The sequence below is a fragment of the Asparagus officinalis genome, chromosome 8, assembly GCF_001876935.1.
Source record: "Asparagus officinalis chromosome 8, Aspof.V1, whole genome shotgun sequence".
In the NCBI taxonomy this organism is placed as follows: Eukaryota; Viridiplantae; Streptophyta; class Magnoliopsida; order Asparagales; family Asparagaceae; genus Asparagus; species Asparagus officinalis.
In genome coordinates this window covers 10239340-10261352 of record NC_033801.1, presented here as the reverse complement: position 1 = coordinate 10261352, position 22013 = coordinate 10239340, and the positions used below count along the sequence as shown (strand labels likewise).

At 38.5% G+C, this 22013-nt stretch overlaps 3 protein-coding genes across 3 annotated transcripts; all 3 read left to right on the top strand.

The window, feature by feature from the left end:
• Positions 7–6305, top strand: LOC109820561 (isochorismate synthase 2, chloroplastic-like). The gene is made up of 14 exons (XM_020386718.1): positions 7–119; positions 1605–1840; positions 2598–2715; positions 2809–2925; positions 3026–3172; positions 3336–3410; positions 3497–3565; positions 3957–4075; positions 4221–4278; positions 4424–4534; positions 4969–5053; positions 5200–5297; positions 5729–5821; positions 5913–6305. The coding sequence occupies exons 1-14, from the start codon at positions 51–53 to the stop codon at positions 5955–5957; spliced, it is 1440 nt and encodes a 479-aa protein (XP_020242307.1). The 5' UTR covers positions 7–50; the 3' UTR covers positions 5958–6305.
• On the top strand, positions 6699–7460 carry LOC109822566 (17.6 kDa class I heat shock protein-like). Its single transcript, XM_020388780.1, has 2 exons — positions 6699–6892; positions 7024–7460. The coding sequence occupies exons 1-2, from the start codon at positions 6817–6819 to the stop codon at positions 7389–7391; spliced, it is 444 nt and encodes a 147-aa protein (XP_020244369.1). The 5' UTR covers positions 6699–6816; the 3' UTR covers positions 7392–7460.
• On the top strand, positions 18370–21941 carry LOC109820176 (receptor kinase-like protein Xa21). Its single transcript, XM_020386277.1, has 2 exons — positions 18370–21124; positions 21391–21941. The coding sequence occupies exons 1-2, from the start codon at positions 18391–18393 to the stop codon at positions 21792–21794; spliced, it is 3138 nt and encodes a 1045-aa protein (XP_020241866.1). The 5' UTR covers positions 18370–18390; the 3' UTR covers positions 21795–21941.

Here is a 22013-nt window from a genome sequence, read left to right as displayed (position 1 = left end):
AGACCCGAACGTTGCCCACTGTGTCCACGCCCGAATCCGCGGTCGCGGAGATGAAGCTGGCAATCGCTGCATTGGGTGAGGATCCGCCCCGTTACGAGTCCGGCATCATCCGGGTCGAGGTAATGAGAAATGCATGAAGTCTATAGGTTCGAGTAGTTGGAATGAAAAATGCATTTATGAGTTCTCGTAGGACGCACTCACCTGTTTTGGGCCTGGTTTGCTTTTGCATGCAGTTAACTTTTTGGTGTTAGCTAAAAATAACTAGTTACGGAGTTCGATACCAGCTTGATAAGGGTTCGTATCTAAAACCAACTCCTCAAAATAAGTCAGATTTGATCCTGATCTAGTTCTGGGGTTGGGGTTTTTTTTTTGCTGTGTGTGTTGTGTGTTGGGGGGGGGGGGGGGGGGAGGGCGTGAGCCTAGGTATGTATTTGGATAAAATTAGGCTGATATTTGCCCAATTTTTCTAAGGGGAAATTCTTAGGCTCCGTTTGGCAAGGGGTTAAGAGAAGGGTTTAACCCCTTTTTAACCATTAACAAACCTTTTACATGGTTTAAAGTTAGTTTAACCACTCAGTTAAGAGGGGTTAATAAGTCTGCCTAGGGTGAAGAGTTAAAGAGTTACTCCCTCTAAAAATAAGAAATGAAAAATTAAAAAAGAATATAATTTAGAGTATTTATGGCAATTAACCTCCTTAACTCTTCTTTGTTTCACAAACAAAAAAAACTTAACCCTTCGTCTTGACTGTCAAGTTAAAATGGAATAAAATTATTTTTACCCTCTCATAAAGGGTTAACTAAGTTAATCATTCCTCTTAACGAGTTAATTAAGTTAGTACTTCCCCTTAACTCTTCCCCCCTATCCCCTTTGCCAAACGGCACCTAATGGTTTTGTTTTGGATCACATCTCTCTTGGACCAAAACAAATCTAGTTTAGTCTAAAACAAGAGCTTTGCTACAGGGACCCAAAATATGAGACCAATAAAAGGGACAAGTGAGGTGTCCCCCTCCTATTGGATAATGAGTTGGCCATCATTAATGATAGCCAACTCATTATCTAATAGGAGGGAGACACCTCACTTGTCCCCCTATTGGTCCCATATTTTGGGTCCTTAAAGAATTTTTCCTAAAACAAAGCTAGGATCAGTCCTGACCCAATTTCAAGGTGGCGAAGGCACCTAGAATCAAAAGCTAAGCTTGCTCAAGTAAACGAGCAGGCTTTTGAGTATTGTTATGCTCAGTTTATGTTCACACTCAAACTCAGATTCATTATGGATTGTAACAAACATTCTTTGGTTAGGAGTCATGAGCTCAGCGAGGTAAGATTGAGCTTTGAGCTGACCTAAAACTCAGTTGTCTAAGTCAAACTTTGATCTAAGGACCTAAGTCTTGAATTTGTTTAGTCTGAGGTTCTAATCAGAACATAATATATTTCAGTTAGATCACTCATCCATTAGAATTTAGTTATGAAATAAGTATAATAGTTCAGAATACAAAAGATTATTCCAATTTTACTTTGAGCAGTTATAAACAGTTATCGAGGTTAGCTTCGAAAATCCTTTAATTGAAGTCCATATTTGTTGATTCAATCAAACGTAATTCAGGTTCCAGTACGACAGAGAGCTGATGCCATAGACTGGCTTCAAGCTCAGGAAAATCTACCTCTCTGTTATTTCTCTGGAAGAGATCAGAAAATGAATCTCAACGGGTTAGCAGGCAACGGGAGTTTCAGTTACAGCACGAAGGATCATAAGCTGATCAGTGTCGCCGGTGTGGGCTCCGCTGTGTTCTTCCAGAGATTTGATCAGTTTGCGCTACAAGATTGGAGGTGCATTAAAAGGTAGTTTAAAAAATAAAATAAAGTTGAGAGTTCTTCTGCATTGTCATCTTTCATTTCTCTTTATGATTCATGAAACTAGAGCTCAGTTTACTAAGTCTATGGTTTTATAGTATCTTTTAAAAAATTTATGATGCCTAATAGTTGCCGATATTGAATTTCTTATTGTTTTGCAACTAACACAAGCTAGAACAGCTGTGGGATAGTTGTTATTGTTCACTACATCTAGCAATTACGTTTAGTTATCTTCAAAACCAGAAAGTGTACTATTGTATCTGCTTATACTCAAAACAACTTTTCAAATCTTGGTTTTGGTTGTGTTGTTAATTCGTCATATTTGGTATCAACTTTTAGAGTTTTGAATTAGTCATCTATGAATGAAACACATTTATCGCAGATTTCCAGTTACTCAAAAAAAAAAAAAGGTCCAACTTTCCTTTTATTTGTTTCATTTTTATTTTCTTTCCAGTATAATCATATCAAATCAACTTCTACTACTTCAAACCTCTTATACATATGGCTTAAAAATTGACACAGTATGTGTCATGTAACTGATACACATCAGTATCAGTCAATACTCCAAACCTTGCTTAAAAAGAGCATGCTTGTTATCTTTACATTCTACAATTGTTCTTGCATAGAATCCTGACACCGTTTTAGGCGGAACTTCTCGCAGGTCGGGCAGACCTGAAGATTTTGTTGACTAAAAAAATCCTGCATAGAATGCTGACTCCACTTTCTTTTCCTTTTGTTCATGAAGATTTCTCTCTAAAGGTAGCCCTCTAATTCGTGCCTATGGAGGCATCCGTTTCGATGCAAAGACAGATGTTTCTTCTGAATGGAAGGATTTTGGTTCCTTTTACTTTCTCATTCCTCAGGTACACCATTTCTTTTCCTAGAGCACTTTATTGATCGCTGTTGCTTCTATTCATCGAAACTTATGTGACGTTCTTTTAGAGATTTAATGACAGGTAGAGTTTGATGAGCTTGAAGATAGCTCCATGCTTGCTACCACTATTGCTTGGGATGACAACCTTCACTGGTCATGGCAAAATGCAATGGATGGTCTTCGAGCTAGAGTTCATCAGGTTTACACGTGATAAAATTGTTTTCTCATGAAAAATTCTCTAGTTTCGTCAGTAATCAACACAGTGATTATGAATATCAATTATTATTCCTTTAATGCAGATATCTCCATATGTTAATAAGTTAAGGAAGTCGGTCCAAAAAACAGCCATCGTTAGTTGCAGTCATGTCCCTACCAAAATAACTTGGGATGTTACTGTTAGTAAAGCATTAGAGATGATAAACAGAAGAAACTCAGATCTGAAAAAGGTACGTATTTGTTTATCACGTTCTACTTTATACCTTGATTGAATTTTCTGATCTATCTGTACTCGTCTTTTTCAAATTAATATTTTCAAACCAGGATTTATGTTTGTCATAATATCAAAAGCTTAATTTCTGTTATATTTTGGTTCATTGAGTTCTTATCCAGGTTGTATTGGCAAGATGTAGTAATATTGCTACGGATACAAACATGGATCCAATATCAATGTTAGCTTGTTTGCAGGTTGGCTTTCTCCTTTTTTTGCTGCATTTATTTTGTTAAACGATTTTATACTGGATCATAATAATTTATTATATTATTTTGAACAGATGGAAGGTCAAAATTCCTATCAGTTCTATATTCAGCCACCAGATTCTCCGGCGTTCATTGGGAACACTGTATGTATGTTTTAGATGTCATACATTTGTTTTTCAAAAAACGGTAAAATATCCTAAAATGTAGTAAATGGTGCTGCATGGCTCTATCAATAAAAAAATGTTACTACCCAAGTATTCTAATTGACTTTAATTTCAAAGTTGCCATCTTTGATTTCTACACTTAATCCCATGCTGTGCAATTTATATATACCAAATTTTTTTATTACATTCTAGTTTTCCTATGAAATTAATTAACATCACAGTGTAATTTACGGAATGACCTTAAACCTGTACAATTGGGAGGCATCATTATTTTCAAGAGAGAGTTTCATCATATAGATAACTTGTAGTAAGAGCCAGTAGAGACTAAGTTCTAGATATAAGCTTTATCTTAAACAAATATTCTTAATAGCCCGAGCAACTATTTCATCGGAAGTTCCTCAATGTATCAAGTGAAGCTGTGGCTGGAACCCGTGCCAGAGGTCTAACCAAGATTGAAGATCTTCAGATTGAACATGATTTACTTTCCAGGTTTTCTTCTTTCTTTAATATTTAAGATAACTAAATAATATACAATAGGTTTAGTGTTTTGCCACATAAATTTCTTTTCTTTGTTTCCCCTTATGATGTAATGCTGGAGCCTGAGCACACACTGGTTTAATTTTTTCTGTCACAGCCCAAAGGAAGATGCCGAATTTACCATTGTACGAGAGAGCATTAGAAGAAAGATGAAGGCAAGTTCAAGGACTGTTAAATTTTAATCAACATTGATGCGCAGACTTTCACTCTTATTGACGGCAAATCTTCTAGTCTTTTTATTTATTTATTACTATTACTTTGATAGTTATTGTTTTTCAATTGAATATTATCTTTGTGCAGACTATTTGCAGTGGTGTAGTTGTGGAGCCAAGCAAAGCAATCAGGAAGCTTCCTAGGGTTCAACACCTTTCTGCACAATTATCAGGAAAATTAAGGAGCGAAGATCATGAGGTAATTCTAATATGTGAAATAGTAGAAAGTTGGATTGCAATAAATTTAGACTACTTAGTGTCGTGTAGTTATATTTCTAGTTTGCTCTTCATGATGTTTACAGAATTGGTGTACGATCTCTATTAAAATTTTAGGACTAATATTTATTTCAAGATATAAATTAGATAGAAATTTAGTTGAGATTTATGGGACTGTGATCGAGTTATTACTGCTGAAGTTAATATTCTCATTGATGAACACGAATAATAAAACCATCTCATTATTTAGTTACTTAAACTTTCCGAAATGAACGCTGTAAATCATTGGTCCATACCAATATTGGTACTGAGATTTCCAGACCCTGTTTTCTATACATCAATTTGATTTTTTTTCTTTGTAGAACCTTATATTTCCCTATTGTAAAATCTATAATATGAGATAACTTTTTCTTGCAGTTTGACATTTTAGCATCCCTTCACCCAACTCCTGCAGTATGTGGATTGCCAAGAGAAGAGGCGCGCCAATTTATAATAGAAAATGGTATCTCGTTAGCATTATGCAGAAATTTCCTGTCTTATAATTATGGATGTTTACACTGGTCATTACTTTCAACTTGTTACTTCAAATCTGATAAAAGAAGGAATTTGTCTATGCATTCTAATATGAGCAATGAATCCATGTTGCAGAAAAGTTTGATCGAGGAATGTATGCTGGGCCTGTTGGCTGGTTCGGAGGAAATGAAAGCGAGTTTGCTGTTGGTATAAGATCAGCTTTAGTGGGAAAGGTAAAACAAGCATGCTTCTTTACTTGCTAAAAGCAGATGTATCTAGTTTTGCTTTCACTATAATCTCATTTTTCAGATATATTTGTTTATTACATGATGCATAGCTGATGTTTAACAATTTCCATTTTGTTAGATTTCATATAATGACCTTTACTTACAGTAACAGATGGTGCTTGATAGTTGAGAAAATTATATCCGAATGCTAAAATCACTGAATATAAGTTTCATTAATGATATTGTTAGTATTTTTGATTCCTGCGTTTAATACACTGAGTAAGCAGTTGCTATGCATATTCCTCTGTCTTAGCTGATTTATTTGTTTTGTTCTTCCTTTCTATAACTCCTTCACATAACCTTCAGTATTCTAGACCTGTTATGCATAAAAAATTAGATTCAATTTAACTGATGATTTTTCTTTAACTGAGTTTTAGGGATTTAGCACAATAGTTTATGCTGGGGTCGGGATTGTTAACGGATCTAATGCATGCTCAGAGTGGGAAGAACTAGATTTGAAGGCATCCCAGGTCTCCTTCTATCCTCTATATTCTCTGTGTGCATGCCCGTGTTCTCTATCCCTCTTTAATCTTAAGGTTTTTGTTTTTGTTTTGCATGTAGTTCACAAAATTGTTGCAAAGTCAGGAAGCTTGGCACTCGCTATAGAAGCTTAAAGAATCGGACAAAGCCAATGAATAACTCAAGTAATATGATGAATAATTCATGCTTATGTGGTGAGCTTGTGGATTGAAAGTTTGGTTTAAGTTGATGATGCCCAATATTTGTGTTGAAGATCACTGGAGAAATTGCAACTTTCTGATGCTGCCATCTGAACTGATAGTGTACATCATTAGCATCAGGATAGCATCAAGATGTTCTATGTTCCTTTTGCCTACATATTCCTTGATTTCTTGTATATTTACACGCGGGAACTAGGGACTGTAACATCTTGTTCCTTAATGACAGTGTTCTTCTAAATAAAATTTAAATAATTTCTGTGTGTCGATTTCTCTCCTTTTTCTATTTCTTTTTCCCCCCATTGTGCAAACATGGGTATATTACAATGAGGAAGTCACTCATGTACTGGTTATTTATATTACTAAAGAGTTTTGCAAATTATTCTTTGCTTGTGGATTATGATAGAGAGGTTCCTTTATGGTGTCGTGACCTTGCGTAGTTGTGTGATGTTGGCTACAATTTGAGAGGTAATTATGAATGCACACTGACACACTGACACGTGCGCGCGCACAATTGATTTTGGAATAAATCTCATTTTACATGTAATAATCATCCTACAACAAGTCAGACCTTACCCTTGCACAAAGTAACAGAGAAGCTAAGGAATCAAATAACCAAAGAGGCAACCTTTTGAGCTTAGGAAAAGAAAAGAATTCTACTTTCCTCTTACTATATTTTTTTTTTATAAAAAAAAGGCAGCCTTGGTATGAGCCAAGCATTTCCCACCAAATACAAATACAAAGCATAAATCCATAACCTTTTAGATTACTTGGAAGAACAACATACGATGGATGAAGATTTCGCGCCATTGGTCGAATGGACTCAGGACCTCTCCAATCATGTTCTCCTCATTCATTTGCCAGGTATTACCATCATGCGTATGAAACCCAAATTCACTGAAAAAAATAAGAATAATTAAGTATCCACCCAAATTCACTGAAAAAAATAAGAATAATTAAGTATCCACTAATACATTATGAGAAACAATTTGAAGGTTTCAAGAAAGAAGATATCAGGGTGCACGTTGAGAACTACGGGAGGATACAAGTCAAGGGCAAAAAACATGTAATTGTAAGCAAGTACGTCAACTTGGATCAATCTTTCATTGTGCCTCAAGATGTCGTCCATGAAAAGATTTTTACGAGACTCGAGGATGGGATTCTCTTCTTGATCATGCCGAAGGAGGTGAAAGAATCAGAAGTAACTCGAAAGGCTGTCTTCAAAAGTGAATGGCTCGATTATGTGCCTACCGATCGTATGTTGGAGAAAGTTAACAGAAACAGAAAGGTTATTTCTGTGGCTGTTGTGGCATTCTCTGTTGGGCTCTATGTTTCTCATAAGCTGAGAGCAAGTGGAAGATGAATATCTCTATGTAAACATAATCTTGTGATTTTAGATTGTCAACTGTTAAAAACTTGTGCCTTAAGATGAATGCAGTGTCCTCTGTCAAATCTGTCAATTTTGCCTGATTTTGTAGAATTCCTTTGTCTTGAACTTATTTGCAGTCAATCGTCAATAAAAAGTTAATTCTAGATGACCAGAGTGTTGATAATAATGTTAGTAGTGGGTTTTTAGTCCCATTTTGGTTGTCAGAACACACATCACCGCCTTCTACTTGTATAAATAAATGTGCACACTCAATATTCAACTCTAGGGAAATTTACCCAAGACTCCCTCTCTCTTACTTTAACATGGTATCAGAGCTAGGGTAATTATTTTCCTTCCAATAATTTTTTTAACGCTTCTGCGTTCTTTTGCCAAATCTTGGCCTTGCTGAAAGCAGCCGTTTAACGCCTTTTTTTTGCGTTCCTATGCCAGATTTTTGGCATTGTCGCTTTGCGGCCTCTTAACGCGTTTCGCGTTCTTGTATTCAAGATCGATTCTCGATCTCAAATTTACGGCATCTCCGTTTCAAGACTGTCTCTCGGTCTCAAAGTAACTGCATCGCCGTTTCAAGCTGTCTCTCGGTCTCAAACAAACGGCCTTGTCGTTTCATAATCAGTAACGACATCGTCGTTTCAATCCATCTCAGCGTCTCAACATCGACATTAATCTGTTGTAGGTCTCCGGCGTGAGCATCAGATCCGGCCGATCTTCGGGCCACCTTGGTCGCCGGTTGCTTCTTTTTTCTCAGATTTGACAGTCATGTATAACTTTCGGGTTCAAATTTAACCTTCAATTCTTACATTTTAACCTTCGGGTTTCTACGTTAACCTTCGGGTTCTCCTTTAAACATTCGGGTTTCGTTCAAGGATTATTATCTTGAACTTTAACTTGCTGCTATTATGGCCTCTTCACTGGCACTTGCTTCTCATGCTCAGTCTAAGCTCTTTTGCACCTATTGCAAGAAGGAGGGACACCGTTTTGAGACATGTTTCCAGCTTCATCCTGAGCTACATTCCTCAGGAACTAGTCGTAATCAGCGATCCCCTAAGTCCTGATCCTCTAGTGCATCAGGATTACCGATCAATATTATGTCATCTACCACTTCAGACCCTACCATTCAAGCTATTGCAGATACTAGCCGTCAAATTACGGCTCTTCCGCATATCACCTCTCCATCTGCTGCAAAACTCTCTGATATTCGCCGTCAAATTGAGGCTCTTCAAGCTATTGCAAATATTAGCCGTCAAATTGCGGCTCTTCAGCATACCACCTCTCCATCTGCTACACAACTCTCTGATATTCGCTATCAAATTAATGCTCTTCAGCATAGAGCATTTACATCTACTGCACAACTCTCTGGTATGCGTCTTGCTGGTTCTTCATCCAACCCTTCGGTCTCTAGTATGAATGATCTATGGATTTTTTATTTTGGTCGTTCCTTTCATATGACTCGTAATGCCTACCTCTTATCTTTTATCTTTACTTTTTCTTCTCTTCCCCCTATCTACACGGTTGCTGGACAACCTTTGTCTATCACTCAGTATGGCTCTATCACCCTACAAAATGACCAATTTGGTCATCTAACTCTTGGTCACATCTATGTGACTCCTCAGTTGTGTTTGAATTTAATTTCTGTTAGCTCCTTAAGTATGGATGGCCTACTAGTCTCATTTTCTTCTGATACTTGTATTGTGCAGGATCCACAGACAAGCAAGACTGTTGGGGCCGGTCGAAGGAGACACAAATTGTATTTTCTGAAATATCATCACCTTCCAGAGTCCATGCGTCCACGTTCTCTTGTTGCTTCTATAAGTCCAAAATGCTCTACCTTGCTATAGGCTGTCTAAAAATTACTGCAAATAGCTGATCTCCATCAAACACCGATAATGACAAGAGATAGAGGGAGATGAGTTGAATGCCCAAACACCAAAGGTTATCTCCTCAAACCCTTGTGAAAATTTCTTCACAAACTAAACTCTTAAACACACTTTAAAAACAAACTAAACTTTTGTAAACTTGTTTTTAAAGCTTCTTGATTGTCTTCTAAGTGTTGGGGATAGATGGGTATATATAGGCACTCAATATAACACCCCAAGGCCCAAAAAACGAGGCAAAACACCCCAAAAACAAAACCAGGAAAAAACTAGCCGTTAGGCTGAAAAACATGTCATCAGTCGATTGATGATGTCATCAGTCGACTGATAAAGTCGACCGTTGAATAGTTTTGACAGATTTTAAATTTTTTGCATATCTGTCTTTCTAAAATCAATTAAAAATGGTAAATCAACTCCAAACATTATGAAAGTTTGAGAGAAGTTTCTAGACATGTATATGAACATGTTAGAGAAAGAATTTATGAAATATCTCTTCCCATTTGGGAGAAATAAATATTTAAAAACAGATATTACAGATTCTAAAAACTGCTTAAACATTTGATTTTGTAAAATCAATTCAGTATAGTAAATCATCTCTAAAAATGATAAACTTTTGGGAAATGGTTATAAACATGTAATAGAACATGTTAGAAAAAGAAGTTTTTAAATTTTATTTTTCATTTATGAAAACTCATCTGTTTTACAAAAACATGCACGAACATGAACTTATAAAAACTTGATTTTGTAAATTCAATTAAACATAACAAATTAACTCCAAAATTAATAAAACTTTGGGAAACATTTATAAACATGAAAACAAACATGTTAAAGAAAAACTTTTTGAAATATCACTTCGTAGTTACAAAAACTTACTATTTTACAAAACTTATAAATACATGTGTACATAAACTTCTTGATTTTTGACTATTGAGTTAAACAATGTTTTGAAACCTTATAAAATAATTTTATAGACTTAATAAAAGATGTATATAATGATTGTTAAATCCAAAAACCAATAACTCAATATTTTGTTAAAATTACTCAAAATCAAGAATTGTGTGTATGTGTGATATTGAGCTCAACATATTCAACACACAAGTATAAACACCTAAACTAAAATATACCCAAGATGATAAATATTTAATATAGCCCAACTTGGTTACAGATGAAGCTTGATCTTGAATTTTATTTGAATTGCAAATGGCTTCATATCGATATTCTACCAACCTCCATTTGATATAATCGTTATTGTAACGCCCCACCCCGGAATCCTGGAGTCGGTACGCTACTAGATCTGATGGACTGGCCTCACAAACCATCACATGTCTTTTCAGCACGTTTTGTCCTCACTCACGCGCTCCCTGGAAAACTTCCCAGGGGGTTACCCATCCTAGAATTTCTTCAGGCCAAACACGCTTAACTTTGGAGTTTCTAAGAGTTAGGTTCCCGAAAAAAAGATGCATCTTGGTGGTATGAGTATTCCAATCAAATCTATCAACACTAATCACATCACCCTCTCAAGGGTTGGGGCATTACAAACTCCCCTACTTAAACTCGCAACATCCTTGTTGCGCCAAATCAAATCATTCAAGACCGTACCATTCGTATGAGATTCTAGAGGTGGCTCCTACGGCCTCAAGAGGTGGCTCCCACCCTTTTGACGTAGCACTTTGCGCCACATAGCACTTAGCTCTCACAATTCCGGTTGGCTTTGCTCTGATACCATTTGTAACGCCTCGCCCCGGAATCCCAGAGCCGGTACGCTACTAGATCTGATGGACTGGCCTCACAAACCACCACATGTTTTTTCAACACGTTTTGTCCCCACTCACGTGCTCCCTGAAAAACTTCCCAGTGGGTCACCCATCCTAGAATTTCTCCAGGCCAAGCACGCTTAACTTTGGAGTTTCTAAGAGTTGGGTTCCCAAAAAAAAGATGCATCTTAGTGGTATGAGTATTCCAATCAAATCTATCAACACTAATCACATCACCCTCTCAAGGGTTGGGGTATTACAGTTATGGCGCAATTCCATCCAACCTCCAGCGTATTAATTGTCTAGAATAAATACAAAATACAAACACTAGACAAACAACATTAGAAGTAAATTATTTATAAATCAACATCAAAACAAAAGGACCCAACACAAACTCCTATCACATTAATATTACATCTCTGACAATCCACTTATCAATCATTTTCAATAGGATGATAAGTCCTCAAAGTTGTTACAATCGTAACAAAATTCTGTCATGTTAATATTACACTTCTGACAATCCACTTATCAATCCTCTCAATAGGATGATAAGTCCTCAAAGTTGCTCTAATCGCAACAAAATTCTATCAAGTTAACATCACACCTCTGACGACCAAATCAACTTATCGATTCTCTTCAATAGAGCGATAGGTCCACAAACCTGTCAAGTTAACATCACACCTCTGACGATCAAATCAACTTATCGACTCTCTTCAATAGAGCGATAGGTCCAGTTAACATCACACCTCTGACGATCAAATCAACTTATCGACTCTCTTCAATAGAGCGATAGGTCCATAAACCTGTCAAGTTAACATCACACCTCACTTATCGACTCTCTTCAATAGAGCGATAGGTCCATAAACCTGTCAAGTTAACATCACACCTCTGACGACCAAATCAACTTATCGACTCTCTTTAATAGAGCGATAAGCCCATTAAATACTGTTAGGTTAACATCACACCTCTAACAGTCAAACCCCCCAATGAACTTGTTAAATCCTTTTTCAACAAGAATAGAAAGTTTTCATTATAAAATCCCCAGCGGATTAAAGATTTTCTAGAATTATTCTAGTGATAATGAAAAAAATTTCTAAATTTTACTCTAAGTGAAAATTCATGCCAAGTTAATACTACACCTCTGGCACTTCCAACTTTCTTTCAGTATTTCAAGTGAAAACATAACACAGGAAGAAACAGCAATAAAGTCTACGCCTAACACGCATTGTCGGTTAGTCTTTTGCCACAAAAAAGACACCAGAATCCACGTCTGGGGGACTTTATCTCGATCCCTAATTAGAGATAAGTTTACGCCTAACACGTGTTGTCGGTTAGTCTTTTACCGTGAAAAAGACACTAGAATCCACGTCTGGGGGACTTTATCTCGATCCCTAAATAGAGATAAGTATGCATCTAACACATGCCGTCGGTTAGTTTTTTCCCGTGAAAAGAACAAAAGCCCACGTATTCAACATCGTGACAGGTTATTATTAATAGCGCAGGCATAGGGGACTTTATATCGATCCCTAATTAGAGATAAGTCTACGCCTAACACGCGTCGTCGGGTAGTCCATTCCTGTGAAATTAACCAAGTCTATGTATTCGGTATCATAACACTAAGTCTAAGAGAGTTTATTTTTTTAGCACAACATTATATGTGGAACGGACTTAGATAATCCACATGCTAGCCCGACTCAAACGGTAATCGGTAAAGGCTTATCAAATCCGTTGATGGCTGAGGATTTGCCAAAAACTCTATAAATATTTGCGTGCCTATCAGCTGAATAGATGTGAGCCGTGACGTGACGTTTGAGAGCTTATGCTCGTGAGTAGCTTGTACCATCGCTACAGTTTCTCTTTGAAGCTCATGCGTGGCAAATCTCTTCAACTAAGATGCCTTAGAAGCGGGTGCAGAGAACAACTCCTTTATGACAAGGAATCAAAAGCTCCAAGATCAGAGTTGAGATCCAAAGTATTCCAAAAATTCATCTCAGTCAATCGCGAACTTTCAAAAACTTTGGAGGGGGTTCTGTAGGCTATCTAAAAATTACTACAGATACCTGATCCTCATCAAACACCGATGATGAAAGTTACAATTTGACGACTTCTAGAAGGCAATAATTTAAAGATTTTCACGTAGATCGATAAAGCTTATAATCTGACGATCTTCACAACAACCGATGAAAGCTCTAGTTCAACAACCTTCATAATCAACATCGGGAGTTACAATCTGACGATTCTCATATTTTTAAGGAGCTAAGATGAAGATTACAAGATGACGGTCTTTGCAACGCTCTAGCAAAAGAGACTACAAATTAACGGTCTTTTCAAATCAAAACATAGATATCTCTCAAACCCAAGTTATATTCTGAAGTCCGTCTACAATATTGGACTTCGCCTGAACATTGGACTTAGCCTGAAGCTCGCCAAGCCCTCCTGAGGCTCGATTTTGCATTTCAGAGTTAAAACGCAGAGTTCATCTTTACGACAAAACACAGAGTTTGAAGACTCAAAACGCAAAGTTCATGTAGAGCCCAACTCTGCGTCCCAGGTCCAGAATGCAGAGTTCATTTCTGCATTTCAGATTCATAATGATGTGCGAACACAGCATTTTCGGCTTCAAAACATAGAACAGACTCTGTGTTCCAGCTTCAAAACGCAGAGCGACCTCTGCGTTTCAACATTAGGCAAATGCCTAACTCTGCGTCTCAAGCGAAAGACACAGACTTAGGGCCCAGAACGCCGACCTGAGCGTTTGACTTAGTCAAACATGAGCTAAACGGTTGTAGAAACCGTTTTCTCCCCATATTGAGGGATTTCTGCCCCACTTAGGAGCGGATTAAGGGGGCGGTTACACCCCATTCAACCCTATTATGGAGAGAATTAAGGGGGCGGTTACACCCCTTAATCCTCTATAAATAGCTGGGGAATCAACTTAGTTCGGGTCCTTCGGCTTGGCAGCAAAGAAGAGATCTTTGGCTGGCTTTTTAGGATCTTCGATCTGGAGCTTTGGAGATCAGCAACTTGGAGAAACTCTTGGATCATCTCGGAAGGCTTTTATTGAAGCCTTTGAGATTACTCGGCTTGGATTTTTGAACTCTTTCTAAGAGTTCTTCTCAACTCGATCAAAGTTAAAACATACTCTGCAAGTTCTTCTAAACTCGTTCAGAGTTCTTTAACTCGTTCAGAGTTTCAAATTTGCCACACAAGTTATCCTCAACGTCAATCAAGAGGAATCAACCACGTTCCACAAAGCGATATGGTCGGATCATCAACGAGAAGAAAACTCGATACGAACGTCGAGGGAGGTATCTCATCGCTACCGTGAAGAACCCATACTTAAACAAAGTGGAGGATCTCGGTCGATCTTCTTCTCTTTTGTAAATCGGGAATCCGATACTAGAAAATTGTAATTTTTTGTTTTCTAAATCAGTTAGAGAGAAATTGTATTGAGAGAATTGTATTCATTCTTTTTCTAAACTAGTTAAAGAGATAATACAATAAATCATATTCTCAATTGTCTTCTTTGAATTTTCCAACAAACACTTGCTTTCCGCAGATTTGTGGCATAGACGACTTGGTCATGTGTCTCATAAAAGGCTGGAAAGTCTTATCCAGTCTGGAGTACTTGGTCCCGTATCCTCTCATTCTCATATTGAGTCATGTACTGGTTGTAAATTGGCTAAATTCACTGTTCTACCGTTTCCAACCAGTACATCTGTTTCCACTTCCTTATTTGATTTGGTTCATTCTGATATTTGGGGGTCAGCTCCTCTGCCTTCTTCATCTAGCTACTTATATTATGTTAGTTTTATCGATGATTTCTCTCGTTATACATGGGTCTACTTACTTAAAAATTGCTCTAACGTACTTGTTGCTTATCAAGCCTTCACTGCAATGATCTTCACTCAATGGCAAGCTCGTATTAAAGTTTTTTGTTCTGACTGTGCCAAAGAGTACCTATCCTCTACCATGCGCTCTATCATGTCCTCTGATGGGACTATCTTTCAACAGTCATGTCCCTACACTCATGAGCAAAATGATATTGCTGAACGCAAACATCATTATATTCTCGATATCGCTCGATCCATACTCATTCCTTACTCTGTTCTTCGTCGTTTCTAGACTGAGGCCATTCTCACTACTACTCATGCCATTAATATCACTCCATCTAGCTCTCTTTCCGGTGCTACTCACTGAGGCCATTCTCACTACTACTCATGCCATTAATATCACTCCATCTAGCTCTCTTTCCGGTGCTACTCCTCATAGTCGTGTTTATACTATCACTCCATCTAGCTCTCTTTCCGGTGCTACTCCTCATAGTCGTGTTTATACTCATCCTCCCCATTATGATCCGGTCCACGTTTTTGGTTGTCGTTGTTTCGTTCTTCTGTCATCTCACGAACGTGATAAATTATCTCTCAGAGCTGTTCTCTGTGTCTATTTAGGAATTAGTTCAGAACATCGAGGTTATCATTGTTATGATCCCACATCTCGTCGAGTTCATATATCTCGACACGTTCAATTTGAAGAGGATTCTCCATTTTATTCTGCTTCTGATGATTTCAATTTCCTCCACACTACTGATCGTGCTTCTCCGTCAGCTGCATCACCCACTTCCTTACTTCAGTTCTCCTTTTGAGATCTCCCTGAAATCTCTTCATCTCCTTCTGTTGACTCTCCCTCACTCGAGCCTTCTCTTCCACCATCTGATCCCTATCCCGTAGACACGACACCCACTCCAGAAAATACTGTTGACCTCCATGCAACTGCGCCAACATCTCTCCCGCCTGAGGTTCCTCTTGCTCTTCGCAAACGCCCACATGTCATGCCTGCACGATATGCTTCGGTTACTTCCTATTCATCTATCTTTCATAATTTTTTTACCACCATTCATACTACAGTTGAGCCAAAGTCCTTTCAAGAGGCCGTTCAATTTTTAGAGTGGCGACAGACTATGGTTGAGAAATTTCAGGCCTTTCAGCAAACACATACATAGGATGTTGTTTCATGTCCCATTGACATCTCTTTAGTTGACAGTAAATAGGTTTATAAGGTCAAGTATAGTCCTGATGGCATCATTGAACGTCGGAAAGATCGTTTAGTAGCTCGAGGTTTTACTCAGCAATAAGGTATTGATTATGAGGAGACATTTGCTCTTGTTACTCAGATGCCCACCGTTCGTACTCTTCTTGTGATCGTTGTTGCTCATCGTTATCCCTTATACCAGATGGATGTTAAAAATATTTTTTTATGGCTCTTTATCCGAGACAATATATATGTAACCGCCTGCAGGATCCAATATTCCTCAGGGATATGTCTGTCTCCTTCGTCGTGTTGTTTATGGTCTCAAGTAGGCACCCCGCGCTTGGTTTGAGTGTTTTCGCGATGTCGTGCTCAATGCGAGCTTTATGTGCTTCTCTGTTTGTTCGCACTACATCACGTGGCAGAGTTTTATTACTCATCTATGTAGATGATATGATCATTACAGGTGATGATGTGACTGGTATATAATACACAAAATCTCAGTTGCAACAACAGTTCTACATGAAGGATCTTGGATCTCTTCGGTATTTTTTGGTCTAGAAATTTCTCAAGGCCCGCGGGGTATACTACTGTCTCAACAAAAATATCTCTCGAATATTCTAGATCGAACTGAGCTAACTGACGATGCAACTGTCAATATTCCACTCTAACAGAATGTTAAACTTTGCTCTACTGATGATGAGCCTCTATCTGATCCTACCCGATATTGACATCTTGTTGGTCAGTTGGTCTATCTATGCATCTCTCGACCAGATATCTCTCATGTTGTTGGCATTGTCAGTCAATTTGTTAGTACCACACGTTCTGTACACTATGTTGCCTTATTACGGATTCTTCGCTATCTCTAGGGTACTAGCACTCGCTCTCTTCTGTTTCCTGCTACATCCAAGTCAGAGCTTTGTGCATATTCTGATGTTGATTGGGCTGGTGATCCCACTACCAGGAAATCTACCACAAGTTATTGTATATTTCTTAAAAATTCCCTAATTTTTTGGCGGAGTAAGAAACAATATGTTGTTGCTCTTTCCAGCACCGAGACAGAGTATCGTGTAATGTCCACAACAGCTAAAGAGATTATTCATCTTCGTCGTCTTCTCAATGATTTTGGTATTTCTGTTTCGACTCCTGCTCCTCTATACTGTGATAATAAGAGTGACATCCAGATTGCTAATAATCCAGTATTTTATAAGAGGATCAAACACATTGAGATCGACGCTCACTTTGTCCGTCAACAAGTTATCAAGGATAAGACAATTCTATTTCCTCATGTGTCATCCGCCGACGAGCTTGCAAATTTCTTTACAATGGCCTTACTTGTTCATCGGTTCCTGTTTCTTGTACACAAACTCACTTTGTTTGATCCAACATGAGTTTGAGGGGGGGTGTTGATAATAGTGTTAGTAGTAGGTTTTTAGTCCCATTTTGGTTGTGAGAACACACATCACCTTCTTCTACTTGTATAAATATATGTGCACACTCAATATTCAACTCGAGGGAAATTTACCCAAGCTCTCTCTCTCTCTTACTTTAACACAGAGTTTCAGGTGATAAAAGATAAAGCAGCTGTATAATAATTATTATAGAAATACACTGGACTAAGGGCCTGTTTGGATTTGTAGGGGGTGAAGAGAAGTTAAGGGAAACTGAGTGAAGGGAAGGGAAGGGAAGGAAAGGGAGTTCCCTTCCCCTTGGTTACACCCCAATTTGGGGGGTAACAATTTTTATACTATTAGGGGGTGAACCAAGGGGAACTAGGGTGAATTAACTTCACCTCCTACGTGTTCCCAAACAAGGTGAATGGAGGTGAATGGTTCCCCTAACTTCCCTTCACCCTCATTCCCCTCAATCCAAACAAGCCCTAAGAGATAATGTGGACTAACCTTCCTCATGTTGAAAAAAAAAATCAAAAATGAATGATCACACAAAAAAAACAGCATATTAGCGAGCCTGGAGACGAGGGCTTCAATAATGACAAGAGGAGATGACCTTGAAATATGAAGGTCTTTCTCCAGACCATTTGCTGCCCTTTTTGGTTATCTAACACAGTGTTTGATTCTTGAGACTGAAGCAGCTAGATATAAATTTTTAGTCCATAATATACAGCTACTTGGACTTTTGCCAACCAATTTCAAGATTCTTTTTTCCACTGAATGAGCTTAAGGTCAATGACCCACTCCACTTGCAAACCACGCTCTTCTATCAATGCCAAGGAGATCAAGCTTCCTAGAGATAATACCCATTTGTGAGCATAAATGAATACATCATTTGCTGTCATCTTACAACCTTGAGAAATTCCTCATGGCAAAATTTTGCTCATTTCTCCTAGTTTATGCAGCTTTAATACTCACTTCCCTCTCAAAATTCAACCATGCAACCGATCAGCTTGCTCTCCTCTCCTTCAAGTCCATGCTAGCTAATGACCCTAAACAATCATTATCCTCATGGAACAACTCCATCCATTTCTGCAAATGGACAGGCATCACTTGCAGTGGCCGAAAGCACCCTCGTAGAGTCATCTCGTTGGTTCTCAGCTCTCTCGGTCTCTCTGGATCGATATCACCTGCCATAGCCAACCTCACATTTCTCAGAAACATCGATCTTTCTAATAACCAATTTCATGGGTTCATCCCCAAAGAGGTCGGTCATATCATCCAACTTCAGCATCTCAATCTGAGCATGAACTCTCTCCAAGGAGGTATCCCTGAATCGCTGTCTAATTGTTCGCAGTTAAGAAACATCAGTATGCGTGATAACCTGCTGACAGGTAAGATTCCACTTGGTTTCAGCAAATGTTGGAATCTTCGACTCATACACCTGAGCAATAACAGCCTTATAGGAAATATACCACCTTCATTGACGAACCTCTCATACCTGAAAGTACTAAGTTTGAGCTCAAACGAACTTGCTGGAAGCATCCCAGGTTCAATAGGAAACCTACATTCTCTCACTTATCTCTCACTAGCTAATAACCAGTTATCGGGGGCCATTCCTCCTTCAATTGGAAAACTCTCGAAACTGACAGCATTGGGACTTCTCAGCAACAATCTTACAGGAAATATTCCCTCTTCGGTATGGAATCTGTCATCTCTTACTCGCCTCTCTATGGGTTATAATAATCTATCGGGTTCACTTCCACAATCTTTAGGCCAGGCTCTTCCTCTGATTGAAACACTAGACCTTTTCAATAACCAAATTCACGGAGCTCTCCCGGTGTCGTTATCCAATGCATCCAGTCTTATACGAATCGATCTTTCCTTCAACAGGTTCAGTGGTACAATCCCTTGGAACATAGGAAGCCTATCGAATTTAGAATGGATAAATTTCGGTAACAACTTTTTAGAAGCTAAGGAAGCCGGTGGATGGAGCTTTCTCGATAGTTTGACCAACTGTACCAATTTACAGGTTCTTCAGCTAGACTCTAATAAGCTTGGTGGAGTTCTGCCATACTCCATCACAAACCTTTCCACTGAGCTTCAGCTACTAACTATTGGAGATAATGGGATATCGGGAAAAATATCGGCAGAGATAGGAAACCTCATTGGTTTGACGAACTTGGATTTGGGTCCAAACTTGCTCACAGGTTCAATTCCTCCCTCTATTGGGAAGCTCCAACACATGCATGAATTGGATGTTAATAATAACAAGCTCTCTGGAGAGATCCCATCCACCCTCGGCAACCTCACTCAACTTGTTGCTATTTTCTTAGACTACAATCAATTGAGCGGGAACATACCAGGAAGTCTCAGAAATTGCCAGAATCTAAATCTGTTGAATCTCAATTCCAATAGCCTTACCGGTGGCATACCCAAAGAGATTCTTGCCATATCCACCCTCAGCATCAGTCTATCCTTGGCATTCAATTCACTTACAGGGTCAATACCGTTAGAAGTTGGGAACTTGAGAAACCTGGGAATGCTTGATGTTAGTATGAACAGATTGTCTGGAGAACTACCTAGTAGTCTCGGGGGGTGCTTAGAGCTACAAGAGCTTTTCTTTCGCGGGAACCTCTTTCATGGAAAAATCCCTTCATCCCTGAGTGCTTTAAGAGGCATTCAATACATCGATCTTTCAAACAACAACTTGTCAGGTACAATTCCGGAATTTTTAGAGGAGTTTCATTTCCTACTCTATCTCAACCTCTCTTTCAATAATTTCGAGGGCGCAGTTCCAAGAACTGGGGTTTTTACCAACACAAGTGCACTTTATGTAAGTGGGAACAGCAAGCTCTGTGGAGGGATTCCAGAACTGAACTTGACAGCATGCCCCTCTCAATCTCTAAACAAGAGGCATGACTCTCATCGATTCATAGCGATCATATCAGTTGCTGGGTCATTTGCGCTCTTGTTTGTGGTCTTCTCTTTTCTAGTTGCATCCTGCTGGATGCAAAAATCAAGAAGAAAACAGCTAGACTCAGAATCCATGACTGAGCAAGATAGAGTATCTTATGCTGAACTTTTGAGAGCAACAAATGGATTCTCTACTGATAATCTAATTGGAAGTGGAAGCTTTGCAAAAGTTTACAAAGGCATTCTCCATGAAGATGACGATAACTTGAAAGTTATCGCCGTGAAGGTACTGAACCTTGAAATGCAAGGAGCATCCAGGAGCTTTCTAGCAGAATGCAGAGCCTTGAGAAATATCAGGCATCGGAATCTTGTTAAGATCCTGACAGCATGTTCAAGCACCGATTTTAGTGGTAATGAGTTTAAAGCCGTGATTTTGGATTTCATGGTTAATGGAAGCTTATATGATTGGTTGCATTCCGAAGAGAATGAAAAGAAACTGGACCTCGTAAAGAGGATAAACATAGCCATTGATGTAGCTTCAGCGTTGGATTATCTGCACAATTATGGTGAGCAACCTATTGTTCATTGTGATTTGAAACCGAGCAATGTTCTTCTTGATGATGATATGACTGCACATTTGGGTGATTTTGGGCTCTCAAGGTTTCTCAAAGAAATTGCCAGCAAGTCCTCTCAGTACTCAACAAGCTCTTTTGGTTTGAAAGGAACTATCGGATATGTTCCTCCAGGTAATAACTTTTACAATTAATTGCGGATAGACCCCCCTAAGCTATCGCCCAATTGCGGTTGAACTCCGCAGTTCTATTGTTTCAGATAAGACTCCCTAAGTGAACTTTTTACTATTTTACACTGAGGAGGTCTATCGCGATAACAGAACACAGGGGATGGTATGGGGTCTATTCACAATTAACCTGAATCTTTATATCCTTAATTATGCAGATTTTGATCTTTATGCTGCATATTAAAGCACCTGCGTATCGTTCAATTGAAACAGAGTATGGAATGGCGAACAAAGTGTCAACACTAGGAGATGTGTACAGCTACGGGATACTTGTACTGGAAATGTTCACTGGAAAAAGTCCCACTGATGACATTTTCGTGGACGGTCAAAGCCTTCGGACCTTTGTGGAGATGGCATTTCCTGAAAGAGTTGCAGATATCATCAATGTGAAACTGCTCGATGATCAAGTGACCGATAATGATCGGAGTGTGAATGGTTCGAGAGTTATAAAGTGTATAGCTTCAGTGCTTCGAATTGGCATTGCGTGTTCAATTGAAGTACCAGCGGAGAGAATGGAGATAGGGGAAGTCATCAATGAACTGCACAGGATCAGAAATGTTCTCCTAAGAGATGGAGCGGCTCAGCTGAAAGATGAAGGTTCATCAAGAACAGTTTGACGCCAGGTTGCCAGCAATCAAGAATGTCACTGAAACTTTATCGAATACATTACAGAAGATTTGCTTAAGGTTTGTTCAATCACAAGAAACTAGTGACGCTGTGTCCTCTTATCTTCAATTTCTATTCAAATAATCATCGACATTTCAACATAATAATTATATATGTTTTTACATGGGAGTATAAATAATTGTTATAAAAGAAACTGAAATATACAATCA